The 23,185-nt window shown below is 40.0% G+C and overlaps 1 protein-coding gene across 1 annotated transcript; it reads right to left on the minus strand.

Annotated features, from left to right (window-relative positions):
• Positions 1-434: 434 nt before the first annotated feature.
• On the minus strand, positions 435-21,437 carry LOC105910988 (B-cell receptor CD22-like). Its single transcript, XM_042703467.1, has 8 exons — positions 21,336-21,437; positions 20,319-20,588; positions 2,967-3,239; positions 2,342-2,614; positions 2,098-2,185; positions 1,849-1,903; positions 1,070-1,438; positions 435-530 (listed from the first exon to the last, which is right to left on the minus strand). Exons 1-8 carry the CDS (start codon positions 21,343-21,345, stop codon positions 435-437), a joined length of 1,434 nt encoding a protein of 477 aa, XP_042559401.1. The 5' UTR covers positions 21,346-21,437.
• Between the last annotated feature and the right edge of the window lie 1,748 nt (positions 21,438-23,185).

Here is a 23,185-nt window from a genome sequence, read left to right on the forward strand (position 1 = left end):
ACACTATTTGGCACCCGGACACTATTTGGCATGACTGCAAAAGCTCCGATCCATAGATTACCCATAGATTACCCATAGATTATTTGAAGTACGAGTCACTCTTAAATAACGCCTAAAATAAAATGTAAAAACTTAAGCTTTAAAGTTACTATTAGTTTTTCAAAGTGTATGAAAAAAAAAGGTTCTTTTTCAAAATGGTGGAAGATCAAGCCAGTCAATTGTAAAATGTTGTTACTTACAGTATGTTGATGTCTCAATCTCCACAAACATATCAACTTCAAATACTGAACTGGCCGGACACCAGTCAAGTCAAATCACTTTTATAAAAGGAATTGAAACAAAATGCTTATAAGTTGAGATAAATAAAACTACAAACATCACTACAAATGTCATTGCTCATCAGAGTGTAAAGGTCAGGCCAGGGTCTCTTGCTGTCATGGTTCAGGTTTCTTGTTGATAGTGCTGTAGATTGCAAACTCATCCCCGGTTCTGTGGACAGTGAACATCTCAGTCAACAACAGCTTTTCACCCTGAAACATTTATCATGCTGATTTACCAGAAAATTTCACTGTGAAAATGTACTTCTGCTGTAGTTTGACATGGGCCAAGATGTCTTTCAAAAGCAATAAACTGATCATAAGCTTTGTTGAAACAAGTAGCAGGTAATATATATATGGTTGGTAATAATTATGAAATTGAAACATGACTATCCAATCAAAGCCATTTGTAGATCCTCCTCCTCAACATCATCATCATCATCCTCAGGTCTGTATATCGTGAACCTTACTAATACATTTTTTTGTTTTACTTTAAAAATTCCCCACTAAATTTGGAGAACTTGGAGAAGTTACTGTGTTGCAGATTAACACAGTCCAGACAGAGAAGTTACTGCAGAACCAAACAGACTTTTATAAAAATATTAAAAATGAAAAAACTTCATATTCATTCTTTCATTTTGTAGATTTTTCACAAATGTACAATTTCGCAACACCACCAAAGTTGTCTCTGAGGTGTACAATGTTCCTGTAAAGTCAGTAAATACTCACTGGGTGGCAGCACTGAGTCTTACTGAGGCATACTGGGTCTCCTCCTCTGGCGTGCCAGGCGAAGGTTTCTCAGGGACGACTGGCTCTGTGTACTGGATGTCCTCCTCCTGGCTAGGCACCTCCTGCTTGTTGTTGGTCTTGAACTCGACGCTGGCGTACTGGATGTCCTCCTCCTGGTTAAGCACCTCCTGCTTGTTGTTGGTCTTGAACTTGACACTGGCATACTGGACATCCTCCTTCTGGCTAGGCACATACTGCTTGTTGTTGGGCGTGAAATGGACGCTGGCGTACTGAACCTCATCCTCCTCCTCATGGTGCGCTGCGACTCTCTGGCCAGCGCCGCGGGCCTTGGGGACTGTGGAGACGTCATCGTACACAGGATCAGAGTCTCCCTGTGACAGACAAGAGACAGGAAGAATTAAAATATTTCCTCTAGTACAATATTTCATGAACATCTGACAAGTTCTAACAAAACCTCACAAGTTCCATCGCACACATGACTCAGACTCACAATCTCGGACTCACAATCATGGGAGGCAGGCGTACTAGCAAGGAGGCTAAAGTCATAGGTGCTAGCGTATGTCTATTCACCGCACAGCAATGTACCCGCTGACTACCATTCCACTCCCCCCCATTTAAACCTCACTGCACCAGTGTAACCTGTGATGCCTGCACTGCATTTGGTGTAATTATATAATGGGGCAATATTCAGTGAGAAGATTTGGGTGTCTTACTCATCTACTGAGCAAACAAGTCAGTACAGTCAGCATAGGATGTTTCTATTTGAACTTGCAGTGCTTACCTGTGTGTTGCTGTGGGCCCTCCTTGAGGTTTTGGTTGAGTTGGTCTTCTGTCTCCTAAATTCCAAACACATCAGCAAAGTTTAAAATATTGTAAATGTATTATGTGTGTATAAATACGGGGCAGCTGGAAATGCAGACAGAAATGCGATGAACATTATTGTTTTCTCTAATCAGAGGTTGCTGTGGTGATTCACAGTAATCAGACGATATTGTGATATTATGATCTGAAGTATTGCTCTGTCACTCACCTCCAGCAGGCAATGACCACCAGTAGGAGGGCTGCAGCCAAGATGGCCCCCAGAGCAGGATACAGTATTCTTCCCTGCCAGCCAGAACCTGAAGAGAGACATTTACAAATGATATGTTGTGCTAAAAAATCTTGTCTATGCTAAATATACATCTCTGTAAAATGTATCATCCAGAAATGCAGGGAAGTAAATTTGTAATGTAATGTCTGTACTGTTGAGGTGAAAGTAAGACACTACACTGGACCTGCGAAGGAGACCCTGACTCCGGTTGAGTTCTTGGAGCCGACCTTATTTCGTGCCTCACAGTGATAGAGTCCCTCTACACCAGAGACAAGATGAAGAGTGAGGTTAAGCGTCCTCCCTGTGCCCTGAAGAACTGTTTCATCTCCGGTCGTCCGGTACCAGATGTATTTGTGCACTGGTGGGTTGGTATCACTGCTGCAGGTCAGATTCACTGAGTTGCCCTCTTGAAGGTCACCAGAAGGACTGCGTGATGCCAGGGTATTCCTGGGGGAGTCTAGATCGTGAGGAATATGTTTAATGAATTAATATAATACCATATTTGAATGAACTTTTAATTCACTGTCAATCTGATCCAACACCTCAAGGTGAATTATGCCTTTACCCCACGTACTCTAAATTACACATGGATTTCATGACTGACTGGATGTTTTCAGAAGCAGTTTACAGTACTCATCAAGGGAAATACTAATAAAAAATAATTTTATGAAACGTGAACTGTAAATCAGATGTCAGTCCCCACAATGTCTCATTAACTGCATTATTAAGTCACACAGACTTTGATCCTTTACTCTATGAATAAGAGTTTGATTCCCTGACTTAATCTACTAGTATATAACAGTACTCACAGTACACATCCAAAAATGTGCCACTGGAACTGCTGGCTCCACGTTTATTCTCTGCCTTACAGTAGTAAGATCCAGTATGCTCAGTGCTGATGTTAAGGATATTGTAGCTCTGTTCTTGACCGATCCATGCAGACTCAGACCCAAGCTTGTTAGTGTACCAGGTGAAGTTGTGCACTGGTGGGTTGGCATCACTGTTGCAGGTCAGAGTCACTGAGTCGCTCTCTTCTATGTCACCAGAGGGATGGACTGATACTGAGGTATTTTTTGGTACATCTAAGAATCAGCAACGGAAAATACACACAGTAAAATCACAATTGATTACAGCGGACAAATCAGCATGGGTTTCTCTTTCGTCAATGACATAACAAGGTATGACTTTCACTTGACAAAAGGTTATTTGGTTTTCACAAGAAAATGAACAAGTATAATAAGGTTTAATTTTCACTTGGCAAAAACATTATAGACTTAATAACTATTAATCTGATAACTATACTGTAACATTAGCTTAACCTGAAATCATTACACATGTGGTCATATAAGTTGAAAATCTTCAGATTTCATGATGTATTGCTAGTGCATGTCTTGAGTTCAAAACTTACATGTAACACTGATCCGTACCACTGGAGATCTGTTCTGTCCAATCTCATTCCCAGCCTCACAGTAATAGAGTCCACTCTGCTCAGAGCTGATGTTTGCCATGCTGATATTCTGACTCGATCCAACTGGTGAAGAGTGATCTCCACTCTTCTTATACCAGGTGTAGGTCTGTGCTGGTGGGTTGGCATCACTGCTGCAGGTCAGAGTCACTGAATTCCCCTCCACTGGTTCAGCAGAAGGATGGACTGATGCCAAAGTGTTTCTTGGGTCATCTGTCAGAAACATTTGATTTCAGATTATTACTTCCGATTTCTACGTTCAAAGAAGGCTGAACAGACAACACCAAGCTTTGAACAGTGAAGGACTGAGTGATGCCAGGGTATTCCTGGGGGAGTCTAGATTGTGAGAAATATGGTTAATTAATTAAATAAATAAATAAATAAATAAAGAATTAATATAATACCATATTCCAATTAACTTTTAATTCACTCTCAATCTGATCAACACCCTCAGCTATGAGGTAAATTACGCCTTTACCCCATGTACTCAAAATAACATTTTGATTTCATGACAGACTGGATATTTTCAGAAGCAGTTTACAGTACTCACAAAGGGTAATGTGAAAATAGAAATAAAATTGTAAATCAAAAGTCAGTCCCCACAATGTTTCATCAACAGCAGAGAAATCAGCATGGGTTTCTCTTTCGTCATTGTAATAACAAGGTATTACTAGCTTGACAAATGGTTATTTGGATTTCACAAGAAAAGGACAGTATAATAAGGTATGATTTTCACTTGGCAAAAACATTATGGTCTAAAAATTACTATTATTGTAGTAATTATAACATGATACTTGAACTGAAATCATTACACATGTGGGCAGATAATTTGAAAATCTTGAGATTTCATTTTGAATTGCTGCTGCATATCTTGAGTTCAAAACGTACATGTTACACTGATCTGTACCGCTGAAGATCTGTTCTGTCCAATCTCATTCCCAGCCTCACAGTAATAAATATGATTTCTACGTACAAAGAAGGCTGTGTTTGTCTCCAGTGTCTTCTCCGGAATCTAGTTTAGTTATGTTAAATTTCATCACAAAAGACGTTATGAATCTCACATACTTACATCTGACACTGAGAGTCCTTTCTGGTGATCTGTGAACCTCATGTCCCTTAACTGCACAGGAGTAACTGCCTGTATCTTCAATGCCGACTGAGCGTATGTTCAGAGTGTTGCCAGCTGTGTGTGTACTATTAATAACATGTGGGTTCTTGTACCAGATGTAGTTGGGGTTGTTACTCAGACTGCAGGTGGTGATACAGGTTAATGTCACTCTGTCTCCCTCTGTGACAATTGCAGGATCCATCAGTACCTGCAGTTCTGAAAGAAAAAGCAGTGTAATAATGGAATATATACTTATATAAACAGCGTAATGATGATATAATCAGTTAGTAATCAGCTGTAATCATGCAAATTACCTGTAACTGAGAGTTTAACATCTCCACCAGCATACTTCCCTCCTACTTTATCAGTTATAAACCTGAAGTGAAAACTGTTTGAGTCTCCAGTGATCAGGTCTGTTATCCTCAGACTGTGGTTATTTGTCTTATTTTCAGAATAATTCACTCGGCCACGATACAGTTTTTCCTCTATCACCTCCTTAGGTTCTTCACCAGGTGGCCATGATCCCTTGATAAACCAGAATGCTTTTGTGACAGTGTTATCTTCAGGGTACGTGTAATAGCTCTGGAATTCCACCGAGGAGCCCTTCAAGGCACAGATGCTTTTTGAGGTGTACGTCACACTCCAGCAACTCAGAACACCTGAAACATGGACACAAACAACACTAGAGTTATTCTCTTGCGGAGGTTTTTTTCAAGGAAAACTATTTCCTAGACATTATTAATCATCATCATGAACAAATACAGAGAAATTAACATTGCTTTGAAAAATGTTCAGAGAAATATTTAAAGTGTATCTTCCTCTTTCTCATCATGACTGATGATGAACTGCTAAGTGGCAACACAATTGCCAAAAACAAAAACGGCAAGAAGTGATATTTACTTACAAACAGACGGTGACGGGTGACCCTCATGTCCTCTTACAGCACAGGAGTAATAACCAGCATCCTCTTTGCTAACTGAGGTTATGGACAGGGTGTTGCTGCTGGTTGGGTCTAGGTTAGTCAGAGGCTGTGAGTTCCTGTACCAGATGTAGGTGGGGTTGTTACTCAGACTGCAGTTGGTGTTACAGGTCAGTGTCACTTGATTACCCTCTGACACTGTTTTTGGACTCAATGTTACAGCAAGATCTGAGAGCAAAATAAATCAAGTATGATTGCCATGCTTCAAACAGCATACATATGTGGACAACATATATCTAAATGTCTATAACATAGTGTGTGTCCATGAACAGGAATTTATACAAATGAAATGCTTAGAATTTCTGCATTACTTACTTGCCAGAGAGAGAGTGACCTCAGATCCAGACCATTTCCCCCTTGAGTCATTAGTTATGAACCTGAATCTGTATTTTTCTGCAGTGTCACTCTCTTTCAGATCCTTGATTTGTAGGGTACAGTTGTTCACTTTGTCACCAAGATATTCCACACGCTCCTTAAAGTTGGAAACCAGACTCAAGTCGTCTGATTTATCACCATTTTTGATGTACCAGAATGTTTCTCTAATTTCAAGATGGGTTGGATATGAGTAAGTGCAAAAAATGTCCACATATGACCCCTTTACACCACAGACATTGGTAGAGGAATAGCTCACACTGTAGACTTGCTGTCCAAGAACACCTAGACACATATTAGAGAGAGGTTTAAGCATTTCAGCTACTGGACCTTTCACAAATGCAAAGATCTGCCTTAGGATTCTGATAGTGAGTAAGAGATACTTTCACAAATGCAAAGATCTGATTCAGGATTCTAATTTGGCTGCAGTTGGTGAGCTGGGTTGAAGTGCATTGTGGGTATCTCTTCATACATATTAAAGGAGCCCATAACTTTGTAGACCATTACATTACACTCAGTCATATGTTCATTGCTTTATTATTCATGCCTTGCCTCAAGCAACATCACCATTTTGGGAAGCAAGCTCACAGTCTGGAGAAAACTTGAAATTGAAATTTTGCCATTGATGCACGTTGTGTCAGTAGTAGGGATGGGTATCGTTTGGTTTTTATCCGATACCGGTACATAACCGATACTTTTAAAACGATACCGGTGCCTAAACGGTGCCGGAACCGATACTTTTATAATAAATAAAAAAAATTACGATTGACGACATTTAAGAAAGACTTTTTTTATTGCCAAATATATGAACTGTTTAAAGTAGATTATATATATATAAATAAATAAATACAAAACACTTTTTAACTTAAAACTTAAATAATATATGAACTGTTTCAAACTTCTTTTGCAAAAATATGAGCATATTTGCCTTTGGAGTCAAAAATGTATTATTTTGATTGCATTTATTTCATCAAATTTCACCATTTTATGATTTGTTTATACCTATCTTTTCTATCTTGTTTATAGTTAATCTTGTTACTTGAACACACTGAGTACGAGAAAATGTGTACTGCCCCTTTAAGAGACTACAGTTGGTAGTTTAGCTGTCATCTCCGTATATTTTTCAGTCTTCGGTTGCTGATCTGCCGTTGACTCTTGCCTTCTCTCCCCTCTTTTCACGCAATTATTTTGTTGCATTTGCTGCACGTCGCGATGTTTGAATCTTTTTGTGCGAAATACAGCCACACTTTTGACCGTTTACCTTTCGGTATTTTCTCTGTTAAAAGGTTGATGGCTAGCTCTGTTTGTGCTTGCTCTGAAATGCTGCCTGCTCTTCACTGTCATAACACTGTTGCTATGAAAACACCAATGAGCGTGAGCGACACAGGACAAAGTTTACATTGGGAGCTGGGGCAGTTTTACATGTGCCCCACAGAATCTGCCTAGCGACCGTGTTCAATTGGCTCAGGCACCGAAATGAAGCACCGAAATCTGCGTTGCATTTCGGTCCGGGTAGGTACCGGTTGTATTAGAACCGGTTCCATATTGGTACCGGTTCTCGGTACCCAACCCTAGTCAGTAGCATGAGACTCTGTTTACTTGTGGCCCTCTGCTGGCCGTTTTGTGTTTTGTCCTTGTGTGCTCTTGTTTGTTTTGGTTTACCATGGGCTTGTTGCCCCGCCCCTACTTCCTGCCTTTGTCTTGTTTCCCGCCAACTTTGTTTCCCATCCTGATTGTATTACCAAGCCTACATACAGTATACACTACAGTATACACTGCTCTGTCTGTGCCTCTGCGTCAGATAGTTAATTCAATTAATTTGTTCTTTCAGTTCATGTGTTCCCAGTCTGTTCTGACGACAGCTTTGCCAAAGTTACTGCCTCTTTGTGAGTTTTTTTCTGTTTGAATTGCCTGCCTGCCTGCTCTGTGGATTACCTGCCTGCCTGGACTTTGACTGTTTCCAGATTTTTGTGGATTACTTGCCAGACTATTTCTATTCTGGTCTGTTTTTTGTTGAACTACTGCAAATCAGACTATTATTGTTTCCTGTTTTTCCCTACAGTTTGGAACTGTTCCTGGCAGCCTACAGAAAAACTACAAAAATAAATATATGCTTGGGCCCGCTTGGGTCTCTTTTGAACACAGACATGACACGTTGGAAACTAATTTTGACAAGAGAATTCACACAAGACCCACCCCTATGTAAATATGTATAAAAATACAGTGCTGAATTACCTGATAAAATGCAAAAGACTGTAGTGAGAACTGCAGGGCCTTTTGCGACTGACATGGCTGCATCAACATGCCTATAAAAAGGACAAGCCATGTCACTTTGGAAACAGTTATAAATGTAAATATGATTTTATGTTAACTAGGACAGGAACAGAACACTAGTAGCCTACCTACCCTTGGGTGCAACAGAGACGTAAGTTTAGCATTAGCAATGTGGTAGGCTTAAACTGCATGTTTAAAAGTAGCATAGCACTTAAATGGGGCAGTGAACAAAAAAGCAAATTAAACATGAAAATAAGACTTTTTATTGCTTGTAAATTGACAAAGTAAATAATTTCAAATCATGTTGTTCAACAAAATTTCAAAATGTTTATTTATAAGACAAAAAAGGGAACCAATACTTGTTAAACTGTACTCACAGGTTTTCTCTGAGACGGATGCTATTTGCAGATGTAAGGTCGCTGATAAACGCTTTGAATGCGGTTATGAAACCTAGCATGAGCAGAGACAAACATGCTGACACAGAGAGCAAGACACCACTGCCCCTTTTCTGAAAGAATAAGGGCTTAAGAAGTGCATTAACATTCGATAACACACAGACACACACATTTCAAACCCACCACAGTCTTCATACGCAAACATGCACTATGCAAACACCCACTGTATGGGGGATATTTTAACAACAGCAGTGTGGTGAAGTCTGACAATGTTGTGGAATTTGCATCCACAGGAGCGGGACAGACCAGATGGTCCCTTTAACTATCAGTAACTAAGTAGGGTGAAAGGGGGACTGTTACACCTTCCCATTCCCAAATCCCATTAAAATGACCATAACAATAAAAAGACAATACACCACTTTCATTCATATCTATACGGCCTGCACACAGGCATGCATATCTTCAGTACTGTGCACAAGTTTTAGACATATCTGACAAAGTGCTGTAAAGTGAGGATTTTAGAAGTGTATATACATATATATGGTGAACATAATGAGAATTTTAAAACTGCATGTACATACATACAGTATATTTAGTGAGGATTTAAACATTTTACATACATATATGCAGTAAATATAGTGAGGATTTAAAAACTTTATATACATATATATGGTAAATATAATTCGCTGTACCGAAGGTTGGACCTACAAGACATACGCACTCACACCCATCTACTCCTTGAACTGTATGAGCAAGGGGCCTTACTGCCAGTAACTTACTGCTGTAGCAGGGTAACGTTCTACAGAAACTCTAACTTTCAAAACTAGAACGAGCTGGGAACATATTTGTTTCAAACAGTAGTTTTTTAATGATAACTATCCACTTAATATGTAAAGTATTGCACTTACTTGCGTTCGTTGAGGAGGAGAGATAGATGCTCTGAGCAAACAGAAACTTCTCTAAAGCTACTGGTAACATTTAAAATGTGTGTGTGGTTAGGGGAGGTAGGAGGAGCTGGTGAGATACTGTACTTCTCTTTTTCCTCTGTGGGCAGTCTGAACTGAGGCCTGGAGGCTTTTTGCATGGCATGACCTGCTAGAGAGAGACAAAAAGAGACCCTTCGATCATGATTAATGATCAAAGGGGTACGATTAATGGGTCATGAGAAAGGTTAGGTGGTAATCCGTGAAGGATGGGTAGGTTTAGTGAGAACATAATTCCTGTGGGTATGAGTTGTGATTTTTGGTGTATCGTAAGGAGTGGGGGTGAGTTGAGGGTTTTTACAGGGGGATGAGTAGCATGACCTGCTCCACTCCATTGCCATCACCAATCTCCCCAATACTTCCTTCCTTACCAGTTGTGTCGTCCAGCTGGGTTAACTAGTGTCACTTAGTATTTCAATCCCAAATACAGTACTTCTTGCATGTGCAGCCTACAGAGACAACTACGTTTATGCTGATAAGGAGAGTGTGACTGCTTCTGAGCAAGTGTTAATTGTGAAGCCACTTCATGGAAACTGCTAGAATGGTGTGATGTGAGATAGTGAGCTTTCCTCCAACTATGTGAGGGCCAAAGTGCGTGCATGTGTGTGTTTGTGCGTGGGTTTGTGTGTGGGTGGGTGTGGGTGTGTGTTCGTTTTTGTGTGTGGGTGGGTGTGTTGGTGTGTGGGGGGGGGGGGTGTGAGTGTCTGTGTGTGTGTGTGTGTGTGTGTGTGTGTGTGTGTGTGTGTGAGTGTCTATGTGTGTATGTGAGAGTGTCTGTGTGTGTGTATGTGTGCGTGAGTGTGGGCGTATGTGTGTATGTGTGTGTGCTTGTGTAAGCATGCATATGTCCAAATTTGTCTGTATATGTTTGTGTGTGTGCACTTGTTTGCATGTATGTGTGTGCAGTTTGTTCTTGTGTGGTGTTTGCAATGGTGTGTATGTATGGATGGGTGTGTCATGGTGTTGAAGCACTCAGTAAGCACTCTCTCTCCTTCTCTCTCTCTCTCTCTTTCCTTCTCTCTCTCTCTCGCTCTCTTTCTCTCCTTCTCTCTCTCTACCTCTTTCTCTCTCTCCTTCTCTCTCTCTCTATCAGTAAGCACTCTCTGTTGACACAATCACAAACGGTCAAACTGTCAAACTGTCCTGCTTAGCAACTCTAGACGTGACCAGCTTGCTAAGTGTGATCAGCAGTCCTCCATCAGCAGAGATCATCACATTCTGAGCGCAGCACACATGAAGAAGAAATGAACATAACGTCCTAAAATGACACCAACACACACACACACACACACACACACACACACACACACACAGAGAGAGAGAGAGAGAGAGAGAGACAGAATGTATAAAGTCCTTCTATGATGAACAGTGAATGTGAATAGTCAGTATTCAAACACTCAAAGTCCAAGGCCTTCAGACGTAGTCTGACATGCCTTGATATATTTCTGAATATACAATTACTAAACTAAAAAGGATGCAAAAGTGCCATATTTGGTTCTATTCTAGAAAAGCCCAGCAATAATAACATGAGTTTAAAATGAATGCTTATGGCCCTTCAAGACATTGGCCAATAGGTAATGGTCCTGGAATGTCATTGTGGCTGTCTGTCCCCCACAACCATCGGTTTTGAAAGTCCCAAAGAGTATAAAAATATGCTCTTCAGCTGTAGGCTAGTCAATAGATTACAGATCAGTCCACAGCAGGATGCCAAGCATCAAAACAGTTTCTCTCTGGTAGAACGCAAAGGTAGACATCGCTTGCTTTGCACTTCCAAGGGGTTTCTGTTTGCTTTCCTCTATGCATCCTGCAATATGCACAGGTCTTGCGGTTAGCACGCGCCTTCTTCCCACCATCGGTGATGAGCTCAACCCCACAAACTGGCTTGTGAACATGGTTGGCATTCTTTACATCTCATTACACATCAACGGCTGCAATATAGCCTCTCTCCAGAGCAAACAAGTGTTCTTTTTGTGGTTAAAAGAAGTTAGCCTCAACTCTGTTTCTAACACATAGACACTCATATATGTGCAGAGTGAACACCACACACACTTCTTACTAGCAAGGCCCATGTCTTGTCGCAGGCAAGCATACACAGACTCATACACACAAGCATAGCTCAAGGCCTCTGCGAGTAACAGTTTATGGCATAACAAATGAACAGTTTTATGTAAGTATCAAAATTTCCCTACACTGCTCCTGCCACCCTACAAGTTTTCAATCTTAACTTAATCTACATACCTGAATGCATGATTATTCTTTTGTTGGGGAACACATCTAATTTGTAATACGACCAGTGCTTTAATCACACTGATTAACATCAGGTGTGCTTGGAGCAGAAACAGTCTGAAGATTTGCATGGCAGGGAGACTCTAGGGTCAGGATCAAGATCAGACCTAGGGACAGCTCCTCATAGAGGGGAAATAGGGGCATGTCTGAGGCACAGCATGAAGTGAGCCTTGTTTATTATGCCATGACCACTGGATTCAGAGAGAGTATCTAGACATGTACTTATAAGTGTTGACAACAGTATGAATAGAGCTTTAGTGGACTCTGTTTAGGGCTGTAGATGAGTTGGAGTTTGGTTGACACTGATGTGGAGATAACAGCTAAATATAAAGAGCAGAACACAAAGGCCGGCACTTTTAGACATGAGCTACTTCCTGTTTGTCGGTGGGGTAGAGTGTGGTGTGAAACAGTTAAATGTTGCTATGACAATTGGAGGGTAAACAAACTCAACTATACATTAGAGGTGGAGGAAGATACCGATTATGTTACATATTAGGATATACAGAATGTGTGTATTTGCATGTGCACATGTTTTTTAACCCCTAGTTGACCTTCTCCAAAATAACTTCTGGTCGCTGGAAGGGCTCTGTAAGAACTAAACAGTTTTGTAGAGAAAACTTTTCTCTAGTTTAGGAAGCTTAAGCTGATGGAAAAAATATATTGCATCATCTGATCTGTCTACATTTAGAAACAAAGTAATTCAAAAGAATCACAATTCATATTGAATCGGCAAGTAAATGTTTTTGCAATATTGAATCGTGAGGTCTGAGGCAATTTACACCCCAACAATACATGCTCTTACCCACACCACCAGCTACCACCCCTCTTTGCAAGATCAACATATGCAGAGGCCATTTGGTACCGAGCTGGTTGTCATGTCAACTCCCTGACGCCTTCTGACATACTAACAGCATATGCAACCACTTCTGCATTTTAGCCTGCCAGGCCTGAGACTACAGGTCTGAGTATGGTGCTATGTTTCTCACAACACAAGGCACAGTACATTTCAGATTGTGTTACTCTATGCCCTCCCCTTTCCTGCACCTCTCCCTTTATTTTTACTCCATCTTTTTTTATTTGTCCTTACTTTTCTTCATTCATTTTTTCTGTTACATTTTTTCAATTCAGACTGGTCTTGTTTCAGTTTTTCCCCCCTGTACCTGCAAGTTATTGTGTTTTTTCGGAGCTGTTCCTGGCAGCCTACAAATAAACTACACAAAGAAATCTGTGCTTGTTTTTCCCCCCGCGTACCCCCTAGATCCCTTTGCGTACCCTTGGCACTGGGGGTACGCGTACCCCAGTTTGGGAAAAGGTGATCATCTGTAGAATAGATTTGAGGGTCAAAAGGTGGAAGACTCAGCAAATCTGCATTGGTTTAGTCTTATGGGGCTGTTAATGACTTTGGCATTTAACGATGGCTTGAGAGCACTCCTCTACAGGAAACTGACACTAGTAGTAGTGCTAATGAAATCCATCATATTTCAGTATATGGAAGACATATAAATATAACTGTTCCATATTGTGGTTTTCAGTTAAGTGTTAGTTACTGATACTGTGGCCATCATAATCAGTATATGGCCACAGTAATCCGTGAACATTTTTAATATTCTCAAAATATTGAATTGTAATTTACAGTTTTATAAGTTTATATTTAATGTTAGGTATTTATGTGTCAGTGTGAACAGACGTGATTTCCTAAAACCTTTCTCTGATTGAGTGATTCCAGGTGTGTTTTGGACAGCGACTCCACATTCCAAGCATATGTGCTTCAGGGGGGGTCCTCCACATTCCTCACATGAAACGTGTCGGAAGGGATTTTTTTTTAAAACTGAATTTTATTGTTGATTCCTCTACAATCTTAAATTATTCATGTGTGTGAAACTTGACAATGCTAGTCTATTCACAAGAATGCATATATAGGGTTATGCTAATGGTCATATACTTACACACTAACACTCAGCAAACATTTTGCCCCATGAACCCTGAAGAGACTTGGTTCCCCAATATCTGTGGCCATCAGGGAGAGCAGTGAACCCCGTGTAAATCAACCTGTTAAACTCATCTGAAGCAATTTAACCTAGGCCCCTTCAGAATTGGCCTACGACGCGCCCCAGTGCCCCAGGCTGTGTAGGAGGTATAAAATGTTCACGGATTACTGTGGCCATATACTGATTATGATGGCCACAGTATCAGTAACTAACACTTAACTGAAAACCACAATATGGAACAGTTATATTTATACGTAGGAGGTATAGGACAGTGAATGTCAGAGTTGTCAGGGAATAGCTAACCAAACCCAAAATAAAGAAATGGTTGTGAGCAACTCACTTTACAATATTATTATATTATTTTAACCAGCAACAACCAGACAAGTGCTTGTGCACGTATACACACATACACACACACACACACACACACAGACACAGACACATAATAAAAAAACACATAATTGTGATTGCTATTTTATTTTATTATACACCACATTCAATGTTAACATTGAGCACACAAGAATGAGCATACAGGAAAACATTTTCTGTTTTACAAATACCTCTGTATAGAATGAAGGAAGTTTCTTTGTTTCTGATGCAGCAATCTTTATTCCAGTAAAGTGCAGTAACAAAGCACGTAGAACATACTCCGGATTCAGCGGTGTAGGTCTGAACCACAAGCATCTTCAATTCTAGCCATATATACTGTTTTAAGACACCTCCTAGTAATGTAAATGAGCTAGGCTTGTAATGCAAACAGTTCTGGCAACCTTTTGTTGTTCTGTATGATAATCAGGTTTCTCTGACCTGTTGACTGAGATGGTTCTCAATGGCCTACCCCCATTCCCATACTATTATTAATTGCAGTTACTCACACCTTAGTTTGCTTCCTGATCCCAGGTGTCTGAGCAAATCCAGTGTGGGGACCTTTCCTTTGTTACCTTGATAATATTACCATTTTGGATATTATGCTGGCCAATTTTTGGTGGTCACAGCAGCTGCTTCATGAATCTTACACCTCCTTTGATTTTACCAATGTGCTTCCCCATAGTAATAATCCTGACTTACTCTCAAAAATCATCTACACAGTTCATAAACAGTTCTACCATGCACATATCTTGAAAAGCCACACTTAACAGCAACTTAATCATTGCAACAAAACAAAAAAAACAGCATTCACCCATAACCCCTAGAACCAACATTCACTACTGCAATATACATGCATTTATGGCTCCTCCGTATGCGTTGTTCAATTTACTTTAACATGAAATAATTTAGCTAAACTCACAATAACTGTTATTACTTAATCTTTCAAAAGTAACTTCTGCTTATTATGTCTGCCATTACTTGTTTCTGGTTAGGTCAGGTGTTGAGCGTTACCATGACTGCAAAAGCTCTGATCCATAGATTAGCCACACCCATAGATTAGCCATACCCATAGATTATTTGAAGTACGAGTCACTCTAAAATATAATGTCACACCTTAAGTTTTGAAGTTACTATTAGCTTTTCACAGTGTATGAAAAAACACTTTCTTTTTTAAATGGTGGAAGATCAAGCCAGTCAATGGCAAAACGTTGTTACTTGCATAATGTTGATGTCTCAATCTCCACAAGCATATAAACTTCAAATACTGAACTGACCGACACCAGTTTTAATTGGAATAAAGTAAATAAAAGGAATTGAAACAAAATACTTTTAAGTTGAGATACATAAAAACTACAAACATCACCACAAATGTCATTGCTGATCAGACAGTGTAAAGGTCAGGCCAGGGTCTCTTGCTGTCATGGTTTGGGTTTCTTGCTGACAGTGCTGTAGATTTCCAGACATCCCCGGTTCTGTGGACAGTGAACATCTCAGTCAACAACAGCTTTTCACCCTGAAACATTTATCATGCTGGTTTACCAGATCATTTCACTGTGAAGATGAACTACTGCTGTAGATTGACATGGGCAATATGTCAAAATCAAGAAGCTGATCATAAGCTTTGTTGAAACAAGTAGCAGGTAATATATTAAGAACTTGAAACATGAGTTTCCAATCAAAGCCATTTGTATATCCTCTTCCTCAACATCATCATCATCCTCAGGTCTGTGTATCGTACACCAATCAATAAGAGCTTTATAAAGTTTTTTGTTTGTTTGAACTTGGAAAATGTACTTTGTTGCAGATTAACACAGGTTCTGCAGCAGCTTCTCTGTCTGGCCTATTATATCAATTGAAAAATATTAAAAATGAAAAAAACTTCATATTCATGCTTTCATCTTGCAGATTTTTCACAAATGTACAATTTCACAACATCACCAAAGTTGTCTCTGAGTTGTACAATGTTCCTGTAAAGTCATTAAATACTCACTGGGTGGCAGCACTGAGTCTCGTTAAGGCATACTGGGTCTCCTACTCTGGCGTGCCAGGCAGAGGTTTCTCAGGGACAACTGGCTCTGTGTACTGGATGTCCTCCTCCTGGCTAGGCACCTCCTGCTTGTTGTTGGTCTTGAACTGGATGCTGGCGTACTGGATGTCCTCCTCCTGGTTAGGTATGTCATCGTAGACAGGATTAGAGTAAGCCTATAAAAAAAACAAGAGACAGGGAGAATGAAAATATTCCCTCTAGTACAAGATTTCATGGATGTAACTTCACAAGTTCCAAAACCTCACTTTAAACCTCACTGCACCAGTGTAACCTGGTATGCCTGTACTGTATTTGGTGTAATTATATAATGGGGCAATATTCAGTGAGAAGATTTTCATGTCTTACTCATCTATTGAGCAAACCAGTAGTCAGTAAAGTCAGCATAGGATGTTTCCATTTTAACTTGCAGTGCTTACCTGTGTGTTGCTGTGGGCGCTCATTGAGGTGTTGGTCGAGTTGGTCTTCTGTCTCCTAAATTCCAAACACATCAGCAAAGTTTATAATATTCTAACTGTATTATGTGTGTACAGATACGGGGCAGATGAAAATGCAGATATAAATTTGATGCAAATTATTGTTTTCTGAAATCAGAGGTTGCTGTGGTGAATTCACAGTAATCTGACGATGTTCTAATATTATCATCTGAAGTTTTGCTGTGTCACTCGCCTCCAGCAGGCAATGAACACCAGTAGGAGGGCTGCAGCCAAGATGGCCCCCAGAGCAGGATACAGTTTTATTCTGTGCAAGACAGGACCTGAAGAGAGAAATTTACAAATGCTGTGTTGTTCTAAAAAAAAAATCTTGTCTATGCTAAATATACACCTCTGTAAAATGTGTCAACAGAAATTCAGGAAATTTGCGATGTTGATAAGTTATGTAATGTTTGTACAGTTGAGGCGAAAGTAACACAATGTACTGGACCTGCCATCGAGACCCTGACTCCGGTTGAGTTCTTGGAGCCGACCTCATTTCGTGCCTCACAGTGATAAAGTCCCTCCGCACCAGAGATGAGATGAAGAGTGAGGTTCGGCATCCTCCCTGTGTCCTGAAGAACTGTTTCATCTTCGGTCTTCCTGTACCAGGTGTAGTTGTGCACTGGTGGGTTGGCATCACTGTTGCAGGTCAGAGTCACTGAGTCACCAGAAGGACTGAGTGATGCCAGGGTATTCTTGGGGGAGTCTAGATCGTGAAGAATATGATTCATTAATGAATTAATATAATACCACATTTAAATGAACTTTTAATTCACTGTCAATCTGATCAACACCTCCTCAGCTATAAGGTCACTTACACCTTTACCCCACGTACTCTATATTGCACTTTGATTTCATGACTGGATGTTTTTAGAAGCAGTTTACAGTACTCACAAAGTGTGAAAATAGAACTAAATTAGAATTGTATGTAACAGGAACTGTAAAACAGATGTCAGTCCCCACAATTTCTCATCAACAGCAGAGAAATAAACATTGATTACAGCGGAAAAAAATGGGAAGATAAGTTGAAAACCTTGAGATTTCATGTTGTATTGCTGCTGCATGCCTTTAGTTCAAAACTTACATGTTACAGTGATCTGTACCACTGGAGATCCGTTCTGTCCAATCTCATTCCCAGCCTCACAGTAATAGAGTCCACTCTGCTCAGAGCTGATGTTTGCAAAGATAATATTCTGACTCGATCCAACTGGTGAAGATTGATCTCCTCTCTTCTTATACCAGGTGTAGTTCTGTGCTGGTGGGTTGGCATCACTGCTGCAGGCCAGAGTCACTGAATCCCCCTCCACTGGTTCAGCAGAAGGATGAACTGATGCCAAAGTGTTTCTTGGGCCATCTGTCAGAAACATTTGATTTCAGATTATCACTTGTGATTTCTAAGTACACCGAGGGCTGAACAGACAACACCAAGCTTTGACCAATGAAGGACTGAGTGATGCCAGGGTATTGCTGGGGGAGTCTAGGTCGTCAGAAATATGATTAATGTACACATTAATGTAATACCACATTCCAATTAACTTTTAATTGACTGTCAATCTGATCAACACCTCCTCAGCTCCAAGGTAAAGTACACCTTTACCCCATGTACTCTAAATCACCCTTTGATTTCATGACTGACTGGATTTTTTCAGAAGCAGTTTACAGTACTCACAAAGGGGAATGTGAAAATAGAAATGAAATAGAATTTTACGAAACAGGAACTGTAAATCAGATGTCAGTCCCCACAATGTATCATCAACTGCATTATTAAGTCAGACATACTTTGATCCTTAACTCCCTGAATAAGAGTTTGATTCCCTGACTTAATGTACTAGTATCTAATACTCACAGTACACATCCAAAAATGTGCCACTGGAACGGCTGGCTCCACGTTTATTCTCTGCCTTACAGTAGTAAGATCCAGTATGCTCAGTGCTGATGGTAGGGATGTTGTAGCTCCGTCCTTGTCCAATCAATGCAGACTCAGACCCATGCTTGTTAGTGTACCAGGTGAATTTGTGCACTGGTGGGTTGGCATCACTGGTGCAGGTCAGAGTCACTGAGTCACCCTCTTTTATGTCACCAGAGGGATGGACTGATACTAAGGTATTTGTTGGTACATCTACGAATCAGCAATGGAAAATACATGTAGTAAAATCAGCAGTGATTACACAAGAGAAATCAGCATTGATTACAGCAGAGAAATCAACATGGGTTTCTCTATCGTCAATTCAATAATGAAGTATGACTTTCACTTGACAAAAGGTTATTTGGTTTTCACAACAAATTAACAAGTATAATAAGGTTTAATTTTCACTTGGCAAAAACATTATAGAGTTATTTAGTATTAGTGTAGTAATTATAACATGATGTTTGAACTGAAATGATTACACCTGTGGGCAGATAAGTTGACAATCTTGAGATTTCATGTTATATTGCTGCTGCATGTCTTGAGTTCAAAACTTACATGTTACACTGATCTGTACTGCTGAAGATCTGTTCTGTCCAATCTCATTCCTAGCCTCACAGAAATACAGTCCTCTCTGCTCCGAGCCGATGTTTGCAAAGCTGATATTCTGACACAATCCAACTTGTGAAGATTGATCTCCTCTCTTCTTATACCAGGTGTAAGTATATGCTGGTGGGTTTGCATCACTGCTGCAGGTCAGAGACACTGAATGCCCCCTCCACTGGTTCAGCAGAAGGATGGACTGATGCCAGAATGTTTCTTGGGCCATCTGTCAGAAACATTTGATTTCAGATTATCACTTGTGATTTCTACATTCAAAGAAGGCTAAACAGACAACACCAAGCTTTGAACAGTGAAGGACTGAGTGATACCAGGGTGTTCCTGGGGGAGTCTACATTGTGAGAAATATGATTTATTAATTAATGAATTCATTAATTAAAATAATACCACTTCCAATGAACTTTTAATTCATTGTCAATCTGATCAACATCTCCTCAGTTATAAAGTCAATTACGCCTTTACCCCACACTCAAAATTACACTTTGATTTCATGACTGACTGGATTTTTTTAGAAGCAGTTTACGGTACTCACAAAGGGGAAAGTGAAAATAGAAATAAAATAGAATTTCATGAAACAGGAACTGTAAATCAGATATCAGTCCCCACAATGTCTCATCAACAGCAGAAAAATCAACATTGATTACAGCGGAGAAATCAGCAAGGGTTTCTCTTTCGTCATTGCAATAACAAGGTATGACTAACTTGACAAACGGTTATTTGGATTTCACAAGAAAATGAAAAGTATGATTTTCACTTGGCAAAAACATTAGTCTAAATTACTATTACTGTAGTAACTAAAACATGATGCATGAACTGAAATCATTACACATGTGGGCAGATAACTTGAAAATATTCAGATTTCATTGCTGCTGCATGTCTTGAGTTCAAAACTTACATGTTACACTGATCTGTACCACTGGAGATCTGTTCTGTCCAATCTCATTCCCAGCCTCACAGTAATAGAGTCCACTCTGCTCAGAGCTGATGCTTGCAAAGCTGATATTTTGATTCGATCCAACTCGTGAAGATTGATCTCCTCTCTTTTTATACCAGGTGTAGGTCTGTGCTGATGGGTTGGCATCACTGCTGCAGGCCAGAGTCACTGAATTCCTCTCCACTGGTTTAGCAGAAGGATGGACAGATGCCAAAGTGTTTCTTGGGCCATCTGTCAGAAACATTTTATTTCAGATTATCACTTGTGATTTCTAAGTACACCGAGGGCTGAACAGACAACACCAAGCTTTGACCAATGAAGGAGTGAGTGATGCCAGGGTATTCCTGGGGGAGTCTAGATCGTCAGAAATATAATTAATGTACACATTAATGTAATACCACATTCCAATTAACTTTTAATCTGATCAACACCTCCTCAGCTATAAGGTCAAGTACACTTTTACCCCACGTACTCTATATTACACCTTGATGTCATGACTGACTGGATGTTTTCAGAAGCAGTTTACAGTATTTACAAAAGGGATGAAAATAGAAATAAAATAGAATTTTACAAAACAGGAAGTGTAAATCAGATGTCAGTCCCAACAATGTCTCATCAACAGCAGAGAAATCAGCATTGATTACAGCAGACAAATGAACATTGATTACAGCGGAGAAATCAGCATGGGTTTCTCTTTCGTCATTGCAATAACAAGGTATTCTTACGAATGGGTGGTGATGGGCAGGACTCAAACGCACGACTCAGAACACATAGAGTAGATTGAAGAATAAACGTTTACTAGCCGGGTTCGGTACACAGGTAGGCAGTCCAAGAGTAGCAAACAAATCCAAACAGGGAATAGGCAGGAGAATAGTCATTGTACAGGCAGAGGTCAGAAGCACGAGTAAATCACATTAACAAGGAGGAAGCGCTAATCGCTGGAAACACACCGCAGAGCGGGAAAACCAATGAACATACCAGGTAACATGTAATTACGAAGACGCAACAAGAAACAAGAATACAAGGACTATATATAGACACAGGCAACAGATAATGAGGGACAGGTGAGAACAATCAAGGCGGGGCAGACAATGACACAGGTGGACTAAACAAGGGGAATTAACAGGACACAGGAGAAACCAATAATACAAACAACCCAGGTGATTGGGAACAGGTGAGGGGTGGAGACACGAACAACAACAAGAGGGCACATGGCATAGACAAACAAACATAGGAAAGCACATGGCGGGAACAAGAAAGCACGAGGACTAGACAAGGGAACAAACATGTGACAACACAAGGGAGACAAACTCAGAAATTGAACACGGACAGAACACAGACCTTATGACTTTAACTTGACAAATGGTTATTTGGATTTCACAAGAAAATGAAAAATAAAGTATAATAAGGTATGATTTTCACTTGGCAAAAACATTATAGTCTAAATTACTATTACTGTAGTAACTATAACATGATACTTGAACTGAAATCATTGCACATCTGGGCAGATAAGTTGAAAATCTTCAGATTTCATGTTCTATTGCTGCTGCATGTCTTGAGTTCAAAACTTACATGTTACACTGATCTGTACCACTGGAGATCCGTTCTGTCCAATCTCATTCCCAGCCTCACAGTAATAGCGTCCACTCTGCTCTGAGCTGATGCTTGCAAAGCTGATATTCTGACTTGATCCAACTGGTGAAGATTGATCTCCTCTCTTCTTATACCAGGTGTAGGTCTGTGCTGGTGGGTTGGCATCACTGCTGCAGGTCAGATTCACTGAATCCCCCTCCACTGGTTCAGCAGAAGGATGGACTGATGCCAAAGTGTTTCTTGGGCCATCTGTTAGAAACATCTGATTTCAGATTATCACTTGTGATTTCTACGTACAAAGAAGGCTGAACAGAAAACCGCAAGCTTTGAACAGTGAAGGACTGAGTGATGCCAGGGTATTCCTGGGGGAGTCTACATTGCGATAAATATGATTAATTAATTAAATAATTAATATAATACCACATTCCAATTATCTTTTAATTGACAGTCAATCTGATCAACATCTACTCAGCTATAAGGTCAAGTACACCTTTACCCCACCTACTCTAAATTACATTTTGATTTCATGACTGACTGGATGTTTTCAGAAGAGTTTACAGTACTCACAAAGGGAAATGTGAAAATTTAAATAAAATTTTATTTTATGAAACATGAACAGTAATTCAGATGTCAGTCCCCACAATGTCTCATTAATTGCATTATTAAGTCAGACAGAATTTGATCCTTTACTCTCTGAATAAGAGTTTGATTCCCTGACTTATTGTACTAGTATATATCAGTACTCACAGTACACATCCAAAAATGTGTCACTGGAACGGCTGGCTCCACGTTTATTCTCTGCCTTACAGTAGTAAGATCCAGTATGCTCAGTGCTGATGTTAGAAATGTTGTAGCTCTGTCCTTGTCCGATCCATGCACACTCAGACCCATGCTTGTTAGTGTACCAGGTGAATTTTTGCACTGGTGGGTTGGCATCACTGCTGCAGGTCAGAGTCACTGAGTCGCCCTCTTTTATGTCACCAGATGGATGGACTGATACTAAGGTATTTCTTGGTACATCTATGAATCACAACGAAAAATACACACAGTAAAATCAGCAGTGATTTCAGCAGATAAATCAGCATTGATTAAAGCAGAGAAATCAACATGGGTTCTCTTTAGTCATTGCAATAACAAGGTATGACTTTCACTTGACAAAAGGTTATTTGATTTACACAAGAAAATGAACAAGTAAAATAAGGTTTAATTTTCACTTGGCAAAAACATTAAATACT

The sequence above is a fragment of the Clupea harengus genome, chromosome 24, assembly GCF_900700415.2.
Source record: "Clupea harengus chromosome 24, Ch_v2.0.2, whole genome shotgun sequence".
In the NCBI taxonomy this organism is placed as follows: domain Eukaryota; kingdom Metazoa; phylum Chordata; class Actinopteri; order Clupeiformes; family Clupeidae; genus Clupea; species Clupea harengus.